The sequence below is a fragment of a genome, unplaced genomic scaffold, assembly GCF_019419815.1.
Source record: "Pyrus x bretschneideri cultivar Hongxiangsu unplaced genomic scaffold, Pyrus_bretschneideri_v1 Contig2, whole genome shotgun sequence".
Classification (NCBI taxonomy): Eukaryota; Viridiplantae; Streptophyta; class Magnoliopsida; order Rosales; family Rosaceae; genus Pyrus; species Pyrus x bretschneideri.
In genome coordinates this window covers 11,275,552-11,294,129 of record NW_025999501.1, presented here as the reverse complement: position 1 = coordinate 11,294,129, position 18,578 = coordinate 11,275,552, and the positions used below count along the sequence as shown (strand labels likewise).

Genomic DNA, 18,578 nt, shown 5'->3' with positions numbered 1-18,578 from the left:
ATGCGCTTCGTGCATTCTTTATTAGCTTTTTCATGTCTAACGTTGATGGCTCGTTTCATAATTCTTAATATCCTAAACATTGTTGCTCATAAGCGTTTTTGCGAAACGTTGTATTATTTTCTAGCTGGCTACATTGACATTACACACTACCAAAGTGTTTCATTTTGTCTGCCATTTTTTGGGAACTGTGTGTCATTTTTGTTACTTTTTATTTTTCTTACAAATGCTATACGGAAATCTAGGATAAATTTTTTATTATGTTTGTAACACGATGGTATATTATTTGTCATTATATAAGTAAAGGGAAGTTTCATATTTTAAGTTGTTGATTTTTTAACACAAATATTTCATCACTTATTTAACTAACACATGATGTACCATTATGTGTTCCAAACACATTAAAAAATTTCTCAAAATCTAGGTTGGTTCATGATTTTTATTACTTTTTATTTTTATTATCGATTAATATATGGTTAAAACAACCTATCAAATGCACCCAGTACAATGTGATGGACAGTCGCCTCTCTCACTGTTTTCTCCCAAAAACAAATTTAAGATTGATTGGCAAGTACTTTTAACTAACCCAATTAACGGTGTTATCATTTGATGGACCTTGTGGTGTGACCTGTCCAATCCTCTTAGATCATCTTTAACGGAGAGGGCTAAAGGTTTAAAAACAAAAAAAAAATGAACTAATTTGTCAAAAAATTCATTTCCAATTAATGGTTGGGTTATAATTTTCTGAAGCTCACCAAACTATTACCTAGCCAAAGAGGCATCAGGCTACCCAAATATAGTCTCCCTCTTAGCCCTTTTTTTTAACCAATTGCAATAATAGATTCAAATTTAATGGCAAGATTTAAAAACATCTAACGGTAATTTAACTAAATTAAGCATTAAATTTAAAACTAATAAATTAGTAAGAGGGCTATGTTTAGTCCCTTGGGTTAAAGATGGTATATGAATATGGACCGATACTGTTTATTTAAAAATAATTTCTTAAATGGTTATAATTTTGAACAGAGTTATGTATAGCCATTTTGGATGGAGATGGCCTTACATTCGGTTTGGGTGGGGTGGGTTTTCCTGGTTAATGATGGACTAATGGTTCCGAGATTGGTGACCTTGCTTGCTTATGTGATTCGAAAAAAGGATGAAGAACACGAACCCGACGGTATTAATACTCGAACTTGAATACAATTAGTGACGTGGACTTTTAATTAAAATCTCCCTTGAATTCATCTACAAGTTCACAAAATAATTGTGATCATTATATAAATTTTTTTTTTTTTTCATGACAAAGTGTTGGGAGTATTTGTGCTCACCAGTCACCCCTAAATTAAGAGTAGTGCTACACTTACAATTTACATGTATTATTTTTCTAATAGAGATAAAGTCTACCAGCACGTGAGTTCTATTTCTATTATAGACGTGATACGAATAATGGTACAAATAATTGTTAAGAATATCATTTTTACTAAACTAAAGTGTGTGCTCACCACCATTGTAGATGATTGTTGTCCTTTTTGTGCCAACGTACCAGAAGCAATTGAACATGGTCTATTGCATTGCTCCCGAGCAGCAGCGATATGGTTCTTTAGTCCTTTGGGGTTGCAAATGTTGCAGCACAGAGAGGTTGGGTTTCAAGAATGACTGGCTCGGTTGGCTCAGTCTCTCTCTAGGAGAGCTTTGATTTGGCACTGGTGTTGATTTGGAAGATATAGAACACTCGTAATGCAATGCTTTGGCAGGAATCAGTTTTACAACCACAGGAAATCCAATTACAAGCTCATGCTATGAGTTTAAAAAGTGGAATGTGGTACAAAAGCCTGTCAAACCTAATGATGCGCAGACATGGAGGAGGCTGGAGGAAGGTTGGTTCAAGTGTAATTTTGATGGTGCGTGGGATGAACATGCGGCAGCGGGTGGTGTTGGCGTCATCATTAGGAATGTAGCTGGGGATTTTATAGCAAATGGAGGACTGAGCAGATTATATTGGAAGGGATGCGTTGTTGGTCATCGTCGCAATTCAAAATAATGCGGTGGTTAATCACAGGCCATTTGGGCATTTATTGGAGGATACCCGAAGGATCTTGCAGTCATTCAAAACGTGGAAAGCAAGCTTTGTGTGAAGACATGCTAATTCAGTGGCTCATCGGCTAGCCAGATTCAGTCTAACCTTGGAGCACCCAGTTTCTTGGTTTAAGGAACCCCTTGATTTAATTTCTGACCTTCTGTTGGAGGATGGTTCTCATTGTTAATGTCTTGATTATTTGGGAGGATAGTCTTAATTGTTATTTTGTTTGTTGCGGAACACTCTTTTTCCCTTCATTCGGGTTACTTATCGGGAAGGTTTTTATCGAGGTCCTACTGTTAGCACCCTTATCTCTAACCATACGTTATTCCTGTTATGAATGAATATCGTACTTGCGTTTCAAAAAATCAAAAGTATGACATTTATATATCATACGACTAACTCACATTTTAAATTGAAAAAGACAACAATGTTTAGTCTAAAAGATATGATTGGCAAGGTGGATCCCAATTAACTCAAAAGTTAATGAGGAATTCAAGTGCTTCAGAATGAAGTACATAATATGTGTTTCTTAATTAAATGATTTTACAACTTAACACCATTTCCAAGTATTTTCTAGCAAACGTAAAACAAAATATTGTTTTTTATTATTAGAAAACGCTTTTAGCGTTGTTTCAAAAGCAGTTTCAAACACACAAGTGATTGAGGTTTGTTTGATTATCTATTTTGACATTTTTACTCTTTGTATATTTTTTTTTATCTTTAGCATAATAAGTACGAATTCAAAAGTTTCACGAACCTGTACTTGAGTTTGTAGAAATTAAATTCACATATATCCGATCGGGTCTGTTGGGGAGGTCTCTACTCCGTTAACGCTATAATTCCGTCAGGGCGAATTTTTATGGCACGATAGATTATATGTAAGAAAAATACTTGTTAGCTAAAAAATAGATAAAATTAAAAAGTGCAAATTGATTCACAATGCATCACTTTTTAGGAGTTTTTATCACAAGAGTATATTGATCCAAGAGTATTCCCTTAATACTATAGGAAACTAACGAGTATCGACCCAAGCACGTATTTAGCAAACATGCCCTACTAATCCAGCCTAAAACCCACAGGATATTTAAGCTAATCGATACTTTTAGGATCATTCCTAGGTTCATCAGCACACCAAATTTGCACTTAATCTAAATCGGTCTCGACAGAAACCATCAAACACAGAGAACATTCCTTTCCATTTTTAGAGCAACACAAAGTAATATTAGTTAAAAGCAATATTTTTGTTATTTAAACACACCACCACTACCATCAAATCGCATCTAACTCCCAACATATACTAATACATAACCTAATACAAGAGAGACTTAATCTAACTAGTTTCTTTATGAGAGCAGAGAAGGATTCGGCGATATTAGCTCTTTAACCCGGCCGTCCCCTCTCTGCTAAAGCTAGCTATAATATTTCATATAGGCTTCAATATTGGCAAGGGTTTCTTGACCTTGGAAGTAATTATACTCCGGCATTATTGGAATATTAACCGCTGGCGACGGTGGTTGCACTGAAGCAGCAGCACTAACGAAGTTGCTGTGAGCGTACAAATCATGAGTCTGCTGATGATGCTGCGGAGGAAGCTGATCAAAGCACCCAGTTGGATGAAGACCATGACGATTAGCTGGAATGTCCATCAACATGGACGGTGATGATGACGATGATGGATCATGGTGATCGTCCACAGAGTTGATCATGGTCTGGTGAAGCCATATCTGAGTCTTGAGGAACTTCACATAGTGGATAGCCTCCTCCAGCATGGACACAGTGTCAAGCTTGGTCCCACCAGGAACCAAGCTCTGCAAGATCTTGAACCGATCGCTGATCCTGTGCCTCCTCTCACGAGCAGCCACGCTCTGTGGGTCAGTGGACAGCCTCACTCCTTTGCTTTTGTTCTTCCCACCACCACGATTGGTTTTTGTCACGGAAGAAGAAGATTTAGAGAAATTATTTGAGCTAGAGTCATTAGTAGCAGTGAAGTAGTCCATTTAGCTAGGCAGGCACAGTAAAACGTAGGCTATATGGTGCTTGAATCTGGGCTTTTGTGGCTAGCTAGAACTTGGTAGGAAGAAGTGCCTTTGGGCACGTATTTATAGATAGGGAAAGATGGATTGTGGATTTCTTTATTAATTTGATGATTTTGAATGAAGGAGAATGAGAGATGGAGAGAGATGTCGTCATGTAAGTCAGCCAATCTTGGCGCAGGATTCGGGTGTCTACCTAGGGTCCTATATAGAGGCCCAGGAGTTCTTTAGCCTAAGCAAAAGGCTTCCTTTGCTTTTTGCTTCTCTTTTAATTTCTTCAAATTATTATTATTATTATTATTTAGGCATTTGATGGATATTATACATTTGTACTATATATACATTTATCTAAAGTGACTTTGTAGTATGCTAGTATTGTTTTGTGAGTATTTTTTTTCCACAAGTATCATACAACATGTTATAAGAGGGATTCTTGTATTACCAATTGAAAACACCTCCCTCCAAAAACAAGGAATAGTGCCTCTTAACCAGTCGGCAGGAGAGAGTGAGAGAGGGTCCGGTGTTTTGTTGTTAGGGTTGGAGTCCAATTGGCTTTTCGTGGCTGGTCAGGAATGAAGGGAAAGACTAAAGAGAGAAGTGAGGGTGGGGGTCCTTTTTTATGAATTCTAAGTGGATGTTACCTGGTTGCAGGTGTGTCTAAATCCGAGGACCAAATCCTTGCCGGGCTTTTAAATTGTACGATTATGCTTTTTATAGTTTTTATCCTTAGGATATACACTGTTTTCTGAAAGAGATTTACTATTCATGTCCCCTCAATTGCACCTCTTTAGGAAGAAAAAGAAATGGATTCGCGGTCTTATCATCAGCTCTTCTTTTGAAGATAATTTTTTAGCAAAAATTGCTTCAACTAGTACTACGATTCCAGCTAGATCCCCCAAACACACCGGTTGAATATTGTCCTTGAATATTTAACCCCATTCTTCACAATTAATACTATATGGATAATATTTTAGATAAGAAATCTGTTGAATCGATATATTATGTTGTATGTTCATTCCCAAACACACCCATTGAATATTTAACCCGATTCTCCATAATTAATAATACTATACGGATAATATTCTAAATAAGAAATCTGTTGAATCAATGTATTATGTTGTATGTTCATTTTTTTCTATCTCTTAAATCTCATATCATAATAATACTTTTAAATTTCTTCATTCACATTTGAAAGAATCACATTTTGATAAGATTTTCTCTTAAGAGTCAGACAGTTCTTTGTGTGAATTAATTCAAAATTTTAAAAAGAGAAATTTTCTATAATATTTCATCCATGATCTCACATAGAAATTATTTGGTAAAATTATATTAGACTTACATATACATGTTGTTAGCTCAAAATTTTGAGTACAAGTAACATTAACTGTTGTAACGATAGTATATTTGTACTTCTGTAAACAACTATCAAAACAAAAGAACACATTTTATTGGAAATCAAATTCTTTATATATAAATATATATCCTAAATTTTGATCAAGTTACCATTTTAATTAAGGATGAATGCGAATTCTTTAGCTCTAACTAGTGCACGTGCATGGAAATTATTTGCTATATGATAACACTATGAAATGTCGTGACGAAGCATTTTTTTTTAGGAAAAAAAAATCACAACACTATCAATGTCCCCCCATTCCAATAGGCATAGAAGAACACATTGATACATTCACCACAAGTACCGTTTCAATCGGTAGATTCAAAATTTTTGCATTCAGCAGTGCAAATGATAGATTGTTGCTTTCCCACATAAAAGATAAAAGCAAGTATGAAAACAACTATTAAAAGAAGCAACGGAACCAGGTGGGGCTGGGGGTCCCTAGCAGGACATATGAGGCTCCAGTTTAATTTGACAATGGGGTGGGTAGAACCCCAATTATTCTTACTTGTTCAAAAGAAAATTACCTGCTTTATCTGTCTTCGTCAAACCACACATCAGTCACAAACAGATGATGTATGAGGTGATAGTTTTGACACATTTATATTATCTTAACATAAAATTTGTTTCGGATTTTGTATTTAAACGCCATCATACCTCTCGCAGTGTGTATGGCAGATCTCTATACAAATTAAGTATGTTAACAAAAAAAATACAATCAGTATTAAGTCTGTCTAGCTAACCTATGAATGTGCATGCATGTAGAAGTCGTCTATGTGAACAAAGCCGGAGCCAAAATTTTGACTAAATGGGGTAGCTTACAGAATTGAAGCTTATTTTAGTGACAAATCAAGGTAATTTGTTCGACTTGTTACAAAATTTGGCACATTTTTTTGTAATATTTTCTTTACCGTATTGTATTAACAAGCTTCATGTAAAGTTCCCGCACGGAAAAAGTGAGCGTGGGCACGTGCCCTTGGAGAAAACATAAAACATTTCATTTTACAAAAATATGAAGAAAAAAAACAAGAACATATTATTATTCCACTGTCCACACGTGCTGGGACGGAGGGAGTTGGTAACCTGCGGATTAGCCACTTGATGTTTGAGTGTTGGGCCCCGTGAAGATTGGAAATGGAAACATCGACATCATATGGAGTGATGCTTACTGTTGAGGAAAAGTAAGTGACTGTTACGAGGCCGGCAGGAATGGTTTTTGGCTTTATAAGGTGAATACAGTGCACAGGGTTTTTTACTGTTGCTGCAGTTTTTGAGTAACAGAAACGTTACGAAACGTCTTCTGTGTTGCCCTGGCAAGCTGCTTCATATGCTTTGTTTTTTCACGGTGTTATCAAACCCTCGCCTCCTTCCATACATCTCTTTCTGCATTTAATGGAAGTTGACTTCTTCTTAGACCATTTCCAATGGTAACTTAAAACCTAAAAATATTTAGCCTAGAAAATTTAAGTTTTAGTCCATAAATAGTTTTTCTACTCTAACCCTTCTGACCTAAAATTTTAGTCTCAGATTATCAAAGAATGAATTAAGGATAATGTTTTTTAAATTAACTTTTAAAAAAAAAATATTATATAGACTATCCTAAATTAATTTTATGAACATTTTAATCTAAAAATATTTAAATTCCGATAAATTTTGAAAAATCACTAAATCAATACATGAAAATCATGATAAACCACATAAACTTTAAAAATTAAAAAAATAAATAAAAAAAATTAAAAAAAAAAGACAATTAATAAACCACATAAACTTAATACAATCGAAAACTCATAGACTACATAAACTTAATAATGATATCCACCATTTTGACTTGGTGATGGACTTGGGTGATAGTCTTGAGATGAATCATCATCTTGAAATATACTCCTTGTGGCATTCCTTCGTAAAATTTCCTTTTGTTTACCACGTAAGTATCTCTTTCTCTCTAGAGTGTATTTGTCGAGGTCCTCCATTATCAAATTAATTTTGTACCTTTCTTGCTCCCTATCCCCTTCTTCCTTCATGGCCAAAAGCATTTGGGGCGATTCTTCTTGCCGATAGCACTGGTTTTCGTTCATTATTGCCATTTCGCTAGCAAATTGTGCACGTGTCGGATCTTGGGACTTCCCTTTTCTCTTTGCTTCCTTTTGCTTATCTCTACCCGAGGGCCTTTCAAAAGAAGAAGTTGGAGTCATTTGTTCGACACCTTCATTGTCGGCAAAATTCACACCTTCATTGACATCATTTGGGGGTGGGGCTTCACTATGAAATAATCTTCCACATTGTTGGTTCACATCGGTTCCCCACCTTGGACAATCCTAGAGGATGTTCCAAGCATGATGCAACTTAAAAGCTTGATTTTTTGGTGTAGTTCTTATCTTGTAAATTGTCATTGCTTTGTCACCCTATGCAACAAATACATAAAAACAATTAGTTGCAAAATACTATTATGTACATGACAATTAAAATATCAACAAAGAAACTCACAATTTCTAAGGCGCCCCTTCCACTAGGCATGTCAACCATGACTCTCTCCAAGCTTCCCTTCCACAAAGTGCACGCTTTGTTGATAATTTTCCACGAATCATAAACACCACCAACTTCCCTTCGACCAACGTTGGAGTTTTCATGGAATTTATCAACGATTTTACCCCACAAAACCTTTCTATTTTGATTGGTGCCGATGATACCATCTTCGCTAACAGAAATCTATGCCAAACATAAAGCAATATCTTCAGTTAAAGGTCCAATTACGACCTCTAACATGCTTTTTTGCCATCTTGAAAATTTTGGAAATGAGAAGAAATGGTAGAAAGAAAAATTGGAAGAATTGTAGGAGAAAAGTGAGTTTTGTGTGGATGTTTGAACAAATACATAGGTATTTATAGAGTTTTTGGTTGAATTTTAAGTTAAATAATTTTTTTAAATTATTTTAGCCGTTGGATTTAAGTTTGGACAGTTAGATTTTTTTTTTTACCGTTAGATTTGATTGTATTTGATCTAAGCCGTTTGATTGTATTTGAACCTGGACCGTTGGATTAACCAACGGCCCATTTAAATATGGCCGTTCGATCGAAAAAAGTAGCCGTTAGGCTACTGACAGCAGGGGACACGCCCACGTGGGTGGGGTCCCCGTGGGAATATGGCTGGCGCGTTGGGCGAGTGGCTCAAGCATCTGGGCTTCACAGCCCGTGTTTCACTCACAACAAGTAGGGCCCATAATGACTTCTGGCCTAAAAATGGGCTGGTATCTGGCCTTCTTTTGAGTTTTGGATTTTAGGTTTTGTTTAGCACATGGGTTGGAGTGGGTTTTGGGAGGAGGGGGTAGGGAAGGAGAATTTTAGGTTATAAGCCATTGTTGGAGTTGGTCTTACTGCATTATGCTGTTTTTGGCACCGATGCGGTAAAAGTAGAAGAATTAAGAAGAGCGCACGCAAGTATAAGAATCACGGAACTCTTGCTCCACTCTCAGACTAAATACACATCATTTTAATTTAACCAACTTATGAAATATTGGCTTTTGAGTTGACATTATCACATAGAATTTATTACCTGAAAAGGTTGGTTTAATTAGTATTTATCTCAGAACGTTTGAGAATTTAAAAGTTTGAGTACCCAACTTCCCACTGTTAAAAAGCAATAAAATGAAGGTTATAGTTGGACAACTTGACATGCTTGTTTAGCAAAGTTACACACATACATATATATTAAAGAATAAATGCGAACTACTATTGAGGTTTATTAGTATTTTCTTTTAACTTCTAAGTAAGAAGCATCATGTTTAACTCACATGAATGACAATGACGTATAATGTTTATGATGAGATCTATAACTAATTTTAGCTAGTTCATTATGCGGTTTTAACTTCATACCTGTTTCTCTTCAGAGTATGTGCAAAAGTAAAAGAATACATAAACATGATAAATTTGATAGTATAAGTTGAACTTAATTTGACAACTGTAACAACATACATACATATACAGAATTGTTCTCTTGATCAACTAAAAAAGGTACTATCACTTACATATAGTCATCTCATCCAATTAAGCAATTAAGTTTAAACTCATATTTCAACCAAAAAAAATAGTACATAAGATGATAATGTAACGACTTATAGCTCATTATCTGCTTGTAATCATTATGCACCTCATTCTTATAAATCTATTCAATGACTGAGTCTGGCATGCAAGTTCTTAAGCGCCTACTTTATTTTGATTTTCAGATGACATCAGTTTTACGTGTAAAGTTCGAGAAATAAGTCTTCGAAAATTCAGTTTCAGGGCTGCAAAAAACAATAAATTCCTGAAAGAAAATATGAGCTGCTCCTGCATGAGGAAGATTATGTACTAAATATTGTTTATACGAATTGGCCTTACAACGCATGATCAATGGAGACGTATCAGAACAGGGGCTGTCCACAGTTCTGATCTCCTACTATGCCCTATCACTTCACCAGTAACCCAACATACATACATAACACGTGGAATGTTTTCACAATGTGGGAAGACAACACGTGCCCTGCCTGATGGAACTGTTTTTCTTTCGAGTAGATGCCCAAAATTGTCAAACACCCTACAGAGTACAGGGCAGGATTGGATGTTACGCTGCGTTTAGGCACGCCATTACCAAATAGACCACTCCAAATGAGTTTTTGTCAGTCAGTACACACCCACTCCCGCAGTTCCATAACCAATAATTGCAAATTACTTACCTCCTAATCATTTTTTACTTCTTTTGAAGCTATGTTTGTACTCCCTAATCACAAAATCAGAAACTTTACATGATTAAATATTTTATTGGATCCGACACTGCATGCCTGCATCCGAAGCGCGCCTGTTATCTTTTGACAGGGCAATAAACCCATAACTCCAAGTGCATATAATTTCTGCTTAAAATAATCATCATTGTTGACGACTCCTCCAACTATTGTTGTCCAAGTGCATATGAAGGTCGCAACCGGCAGCGCCTCTGAAATTGCTCGACGGTATATATATCTTGGAGGTTGATCACCTAGACCGAAGCCATCTTTCATTGGGCGTTGATGTAAATCATGCTGATTTTCTTATCTGTGAATTTGGTGTTTGACAGTAACATCTTCTTCGACAACAATATCATACAATTCACTCACCGATTATTGTTGTCATGTCTATATCTTCTCAACTTTCTTCATTGTAAAGGTTATTAGGGTTCATTTGGAGCGAAGGAATGAAATGAAAGTAGCAAAGAGTGAGCAATGAAATTGTGCATTTGTATTAGAACATTTGAACTGGTTATACATGTGTCTCAATTGGTTCATGAATACAACCAATTTGTATTTAAAATAATTTATATATTTGATTTGTTTAAATGACGATTTTGACACATAATTATTATAACTTGACTAGGAACCTCTCAGCTAGTAGAACATCATTGTGTAAAACAAAATTTCTTAACTCAAGGTATAAACACTTGAGCTATAATTTTTTTGGGACAAGTTTTTCAGGCTCATGACAAATTTTTCTGAATGAGCCTGAGAAATAAAAATTTTGAAAAATGGATTATATACATTTTCTAAAGAATAAAAAAAGGTACCTAACAAAGTTCTAAATATTGCTAGGAGGTAGGCAGGGGGCGGGGAAGAAGCCGAGGAAGGTTTATTAAAAAATGAGTGAGGCAAAGAGGTATGTGAAATACTCTTGCTTTGGCCAAAGTCACGACACACTTGATTTCGAAAATCCAATATGTATGTTGGTTAGGGGCAGTGAAGGGAGGAATTGAATTTGGTGTTTGTCTTTAGTTTGTTGCGTGGAGATTTGAGAAAATGTAAGAGTAATGCTAGGGAAACCAAATTTTAAATCAGAATTTGTAAATCAAATATTGTGGTGGTTGATGATTAGATTAGTTAAGTGTTGATTAATGTACCTATTTCCTATTGATTACACATAATTTAGTTTGCAAATTTGGTTCAAAAAATTGTTCTATATCACTACTCAAAATGTAATTGCGTGATGGATTGTAAGGATGAGTGGTAGAGGAATGAGATGGAGGAGGATGGTTGTTGAAAAATGACAGCCTAAAGATAATTAAGAGGAGTAAAGAAGAAGATGAAGAGAGCAAAAGATACGCTAAAAATAGCCCAATGAACGCTGAGGAAGTATGCCACCGGCTCTCAAAATGGTAGCAGAAGGCAGCACGCGAGGTTGGGAGTCTTTTTTTAGATGTTAAATTAGCTATCGACGGGGTTTGAACTCATTCGTTATGTAAAAAGCTCAACACTTTTCACCATTTTAGTAAATGGCCACTTGTCGCAAGGGTGGGAGTTTGAGAGAGCATTTTCTCTCCCTAAACAATTTTTTGTTTATCCACTCCCCTTATGTAGGTTTGTTGAAAGAACAATACTTAGCTACTCAAAGATGAGTAGGAACTCCTACTTAAAATTTCTCAAAATTGTTCGTTGCCAATTCATAGAATTTCGTGTTTATAATTAGAACAGTTCATATTATAAATCACTCTATAAAGATCGCCTCTGCAAAAAATTAATTAAAACTAAGGTTGTTTAGTCATCAAACTGTTTAAAAACAAATAAACAGTACTAGTAAAAGTATTACAAACCGTCTATGTATTTGCTATAATAGATTGACTAAACGACCTTAATTTTAATTTATTTTTTACAAAAATAATCTTTACAATGTCATTCATAATATGAACGATTCTAATCATAAATATAAAATTCTGTAATTAAAATATTAAAAAATTTAAATAGGTGTTCATATTCATTTTTAAATAACCATTGTGGTTGAAATATCAACCCCGTGTATGTGATGACAAATGCGCCGCTCAAATATTGGAACCGACCAACCCATTAACGAAACGCGTTCCGTTAAAACCCGTACGATCATATCTCATTATCTCCCTCAAACCCTCACTCAGTCGCTATCTAGTCAATACCGTCGATACAAAACCCTTCTTTTCCCAAATTCTCGAACCCCAGCCCGACACTTTCCATTTCGAGATACCCCGACTCGATTCGCGCCCCATTTTTTATGATGGTGAAAAGCAATCCGAACCCGAATCCGAAGGCGCTGGTCCAGAGGCGGGAAGATGAGGACAAGGCGGCAGTGGCTGCTGGCGTTGGTGCTTCCGCCTCCCCTCGTGGGCCCATGATCAAGATCGACGTCGTTCTCGGCCCTGGGGAACGGGCCCCGCTACGAGCTCTTCCTCCCTGCCCAGTCCACTTTCGGTATTCTCCTTTCGCCCATGTTCTTATCATTCCATTTTAATCATCACTATTAATTTGATTGTTTTTTGTTTTGGATTTCGTCAGGGGATATGAAGAAACATGTTGCACAGAAGACTAATTTGGAGCCAGAGGCGCAGAGACTCTTTTTCAGGGGGATGGAGAAGGCAGATGAGGAGCATCTGGACATTGCCGGTGTGAAGAATAATTCGAAGGTGCTGCTTCTGGAAGCCCGAAAGGAGAGTAAGGTTGAGGAGGTAAATCAAAGCAATGAGATGCCAGTCGGTGCTGGAGAAGTTGGAGTCAACAGCAAAAAGATGCCAAACAGTGGTGGAGATGTTGGAGGCAAAAGCAATGTCATGTCAAAAGCTTCTCAAGCGATTGCTGAAGTCAGAGCCGAGGTTGATAAGCTCGCGGAGAGGGTGAGTTCCGTGTGCCAATTGTATTTAGTTACCAAAATGTTAGATTTGTTTGGTGCTCACAATGCTTTGTTGGATTTTAAAAGGTTACTGCCTTGGAAGTGGCTGTGGCTGGCAGGAACGAGGTTTCCGATAAAGAATTTGTTGTGCCAACAGAGTTGCTCATGAGGCAGTTGCTGAAATTGGACGGCATTCAAGCTGAAGGAGAAGAAAAAATGCAACGCAAGGCAGAGGTTTGTATTTTTCATGATTTTTGGTTTCTTATGATGGAATTGCTACGCATTTTGTTTGTTCTCGTGGAAATGATGTGCTGTGTTGTACTGATCACACAATGAAGTTGTTGTGATCATCGGCGTTGAGGAGTGTTGTAGTTTATAGATATAGGGAGGTGAAAATTTCTTTTGCTGTAGCATGGATTGTATCAAAATTGATGGATTCTAGTGGTGAGATGGCAGCGTTGCCAATGATTAGAGTGATTGAAGCAATGCAAAGCGATGGGAGGGAGAATCAAAAGATTTCCTATCTGTATTCTATTTAGGATTCTACCGTTGTGTTAATTTAAAGAACCCCACCAGGTTTCTTCTAAATTGTTTTTGAGGAAAGGTTGGATGCATAGTAGTCAGTATATACTTGTCCTTTGGGCCCAACTTCAGTATCTTCGCACATAGTAGACTCCACTTGAGGGCTTCCACCACAGAGATCATTTCATTGTATTGCTTGAAACAACGAAAGGATTGCTCAATATAAGCATTGTTGGCTTTTGTTGTTGCTACGTATCATGTGTCTTACGGTTGATGTCATATTCTTCATAGAGTAGCATTATATGTGTGTTGATGTTGGTATTTGCGATGGAATTGCATTACTTTCTGCATTTGGAGCTGTTAGATTTTCTTATGGATCAGCATTACGAGATCGGTTACCCCTCTTCCAAATTCCAATAGTTATTCTATTTCTCCCCTTCGCCATGCTCTTTTTCAGTCCTGTCTTCCTCATTTCGTCCTCACTTAAACCCTTGCCCTGCCTTTGGAGATTCAACTATGTGCTATATTAGGATCGGAACTCAAGAGCTTCCTGTTAGAAATAGGAAGAGGTACCGCTAAGCTACGGGTTGCTAGTGGTGTGGCGACCCTCTCTTACATTGTCTACTGTATCACAACCATGGTTAAAAGTTTGTACAGCAGATAGGACTGCTTCCAATGGAATTTTATGGATGTGAATATAAACTATAAAGGTCTCCTTATGTTCGCAGCTTATTCTCTTTGTGCTGAAAATTGATTTGCTGCAATAGTACATTGGAATGTCAGTATGTAATGGCTATTTTATAGGTTGTTACAAACTTTTGAAGTTCCATAAACTATTAGGGATCTGTTATGGCAGGTTTAACAATTTTCTTGTACAGGTGCGACGTGTCCAGAACTTTGTGGATGCAGTTGGATGCTCTAAAGGTGAGGAACAGCAATCCAGTTAACAACAGTAGCAATGCTGTCACAGTAACAACCGAGTGGGAGACCTTTGACTCTGGAGTTGGATCCCTGAATCCCCCAACGTCAACGCCAGAGCCATCTTCAACAGAACCAAATCAGGAATGGGAACACTTCGATTAGCCAAAGTTCTATCTACTTTTCTGGGTTTTAGGATTCAGAGTGGGACATAGGATACTCTAGCATGTAAAGTAGCTATTTTTGGGTACTGGTACCCACGTTAACAGTTCAAGGGTTTGTATGACAACCTTAAATCACTGTAAAGGAAACTACCATCTGCTCAGATCAAATGGAATTGGTATACTTTGGATTCATATTATTCGTTTTGCATGTTATGTTGCTCGTCTTTTTGTATTCCATTACGGAGCAATTGTGATTGCACTTGAGGTATTGAGTTCGATTTCCCCTCCCAGTGTCACTCGCATAAAAAGAGTTATCTTCTTCAGAAATTGAACACAGAGTGGACTGTTGGCTGGAGATACAGGATTGGATCATATTTTTCTCCATCACCCCAAAGAGCGCAAGCCTCCTCTCCGTGAACGGCGTCATCTCCGATATTAAGCTGCTCCTCCGGCATTCTCAGAGGTATGAAAACCCTAATTGCCAGAAGTATAAAAGTGGTGGAGACGATGTTCCAAGCAATCACAAACATGGCTACAACCAATTGTTTCAGAAATTGCATCCCTCTATTGCCACCGTAGAATGCACCTCTGCTGTTGCCGGCTGGCAGTATAAGCCTGCAAAGTGCTGGCTCCGCCAGAAGCCCAGTCAGCAGACCTCCCAGAAGCCCTGCCACTGCATGTGTGTGAAATACCCCTAGGGTGTCATCCACCTGTAAATAATAAAAAATTGTATATGGTAAGAATTTAATTTAATTTATGTGACAGTAAGGCGATTATCTATGTTGTTCTAATTTGAAAAAGTAATTTAAAATTAGATGCTTCAAGCGAATACACTATCTTAACCGAACGAACTCGGATTTGTAATGTTAGTTTTAGTTTTCTCCCCTTCTATTCCTTTCATTTCATTTATGATCTTTTGTTCATTGATGATTGGTCAAGCATTAAGGAAAGAGGATAGAGGACTAATGGAATATCTTCTAGAAAACCTAATCTTCATGGTGGTCAATTTACTGTTGATGGAGGCACAAATTTAAAGGATAACGGAACGAATATAATATACTAGTATAGTGGAAAATGATGGATGTGATTTTTGTTGGGACCATAAGGTAGAAATCTTTGAATACAAAGTAAGCTAGATGAATATTTTAAAAAACAAAGGAAAAGAAATGAAAGACCAAATATAAACAAATTAAAATGTTTGATGGAGACTTAAACCTACTTAAGATTCTTTATTTCATGTATCGAAGGAGCACAAATTAACTCTTTATAAGATTAGAACGTTAAAAATTATCTTTATAAGATTAAAACGTTTAAGTTTTTAACGACATGATTAGAAAATACACAATGCGTGTCATATGCCAAAAAACAGTACCAAAAAATTGTAGAAATAAAAAGACAGTGTGGAAAGCAGAAACTCTAACCTTTTGCAATAGGGTAGACTTTTTGTGCAGGACCATCATGGAGACCTGTGGAATGTTGCCAGAAAGTATTCCCATCAGAATAGTCGCCCACGACCGCACCAACCCCGCCCCAGGCGTGATGCATACAAGCCCCGTCATCATGCCCTGAACAGCTCCGATCACCGACAGCTTACCGAAGAACACGACATCCAGAGACGTCCACACAAGAAGGCTTGTAGTTGCATATATGTTTGTGTTCAACACTGCTATTGGAGCAACAATGTTTGCAGCATAAGGGGCCCCACCGTTGAAGCCTGACCAGCCCATCCACAACATACTAGCACCACAAAGCATTAGCAACACATTGTTTGGTGGAAACCTTTCCCTGTCACTCTTCAACCTTGGACCAACCTAGAACACATAAGCAAACATGGCATTAGTACATGTGCAAAACTTTAAATTAGTCTAAATTCTAAAACTTCATGCGTAGTATCAGCACAAAAAACATTAGTAGAGGATCCAAACTCACGATTTAATCATAAGTACTTACCCAATAAGTGGCGGTGAAACCCGCTATGCCTGAGGAGAGATGGATGACATAGTCGCCATAGTAGTCAATGACACCCTAATGGTAAAAGAAGCCACCACCCCAAAGACTAAAGGCTCCAACAGTGTACGAAAATAAAAGCCAAAGAGGGACAAAAGCCATCCAAGCCTTGATGTTCATTTGGCCAAGAACAGACGCAGCTAGCAAAATAAGAGTAATGGTTGCAAAAGTGAATTGGAAGTAGACAAGGGATGCCATAGGGTAAAATGGCTCAACCGTCGAGGTCTCAATCAATCCGCCGTCGTGAAAATGAGTGCTTTCTGGCACTTTGGCTTTGATGATGAGGAACTTTTGACCAAGAGAGGGTGGACCTTTAGCCCAAAATGGCAGGAGCTGGTCCCCGAAGGCCATGCGGTAGCCTACGAGGACTCAACAGATGAGCACGGTGGTGAAGGCGTAGAGGGCCATGAAGGCTGAGTTGACTGCCCATTTCTTCTTCACTATGCTGGCGTAGAAGATCATAAGGCCCCACATGCTTTGTAACCCTACAAAAGTGGCGGCTGTAAGTTGCCATGTGTTGTGGCCTTTGTTTAGCCACGGCGGAACCGCCAGGGTTATTGCACTATAAGCATTTGTTATGCCGGCCATGGCCAAATTTGGGGACTAAGAGCTTTGCCTTCGTGGCTAGTTAGTAGTATGTAATCCTTTTTGTGGAGAAAAATAAAGGTATGGACTTTAAGCTTTTGTAATCTGATCAATCCATTGGTAGCTTCGTGTGAAATTCACTTTTAATGGGAATGGGGTTGGACGTCACTCGTGTAATTGATTTTAAAGAGATTTGGAGTTGTTAAAGCATGTCCAGACGAGATTTGGAATTGTTACAGCATGTCCCACGTCTGGACGCCTGATTAAATTAAGTTTCCTTATCTTGGATGTTTTGTCTACTAATTGCATCGAGATCTTCTGTGACGAAACCTCACTTTGTTGAAGATCAACACCAGCCCAATTGGTGTCTAGATTCTAAAGAATTCTAGCAATTGTCGGTGTATGCATGTTAAGAAAATGCTAGATAATTCTAGCAAGTTGTTTAGTCGGTGGTTCATGCATATTAAGCTAAAAAGTTCTAGAAGCTTGTAACAAATGTGTGAAGCAAAAGCCTATGTTGGTGGGCTGTTTGTAGAAACAAGTAGAAGGTTAATTATAATGAAAGCCCAAGTTGGTTGGGCATTTAGGAAGGTTGGCTGATGACACCTATAAATATGGGTGTGGTGTTGTAATCAAAGTAATCAAGCAAGTAGGCAACCAAGTGAGAGTGAGAAGTAAAAGTAGTCTTGTGAGAGTGTGAGTGGTCTAGAGTTTGTCTTTACAAAGAAAGAGAGTGTCATAGCTTCTAAGGTGTGTCCTTGAGAGTTTGTGTTGTAATATTTTGTGAGTGTAATACAAGTAATTTGTTTGTTTGTTTTGTCTCTCCAACGCTTGTATTGAGAATTGTGTACTCTAATTTTCCTCAACAATTGGTATCAGAGCGGTACGATCGAGGATCGTCTCTAGTGAAGCTTTCAAGAATCGTGAGAAGTTTAGTACTTCGCAAGATTGTTGACTAATCTTGTTTGGCTTATCGAAGTTCTGCCGACATGATGGGAGATCTTCAAGTTGTTGGAGGAATCAGGAAGTTGAACAACAAAAATTACAACACATAGGTGACATGTATGAAGTCTTACCTTCAAGGCCAAGATCTTTGGGATGTCGTCGGCAGTAATGAAGTTACATAGCCAGAAGAAGACACCAACGGAACTTTGCAGAAATGGAAGATCAAGGCAAGTAAGGCAATGTTCTCCTTGAAAACCACAGTTGAAGAGGACATGTTGGAGTATATAAGGAAGGCTTCAACAC

At 37.5% G+C, this 18,578-nt stretch overlaps 2 protein-coding genes and 1 pseudogene across 2 annotated transcripts; 1 reads left to right on the top strand and 2 right to left on the bottom strand.

The window, feature by feature from the left end:
• Nucleotides 1-3,486: 3,486 nt before the first annotated feature.
• Nucleotides 3,487-4,074, bottom strand: LOC103930188 (transcription factor bHLH140-like). Its single transcript, XM_009339489.2, has one exon. The coding sequence runs from the start codon at nt 4,072-4,074 to the stop codon at nt 3,487-3,489; it is 588 nt and encodes a 195-aa protein (XP_009337764.2).
• Nucleotides 4,075-12,378: 8,304 nt separating this feature from the next.
• Nucleotides 12,379-14,930, top strand: LOC103930175 (BAG family molecular chaperone regulator 4). Its single transcript, XM_009339474.3, is given in 6 exon segments — nt 12,379-12,669; nt 12,671-12,719; nt 12,804-13,138; nt 13,222-13,368; nt 14,535-14,564; nt 14,566-14,930. Coding segments are annotated over 6 exon segments (882 nt in total). The 5' UTR covers nt 12,379-12,522; the 3' UTR covers nt 14,740-14,930.
• Nucleotides 14,900-17,511, bottom strand: LOC103930187 (annotated as a pseudogene).
• Nucleotides 17,512-18,578: the final 1,067 nt, after the last annotated feature.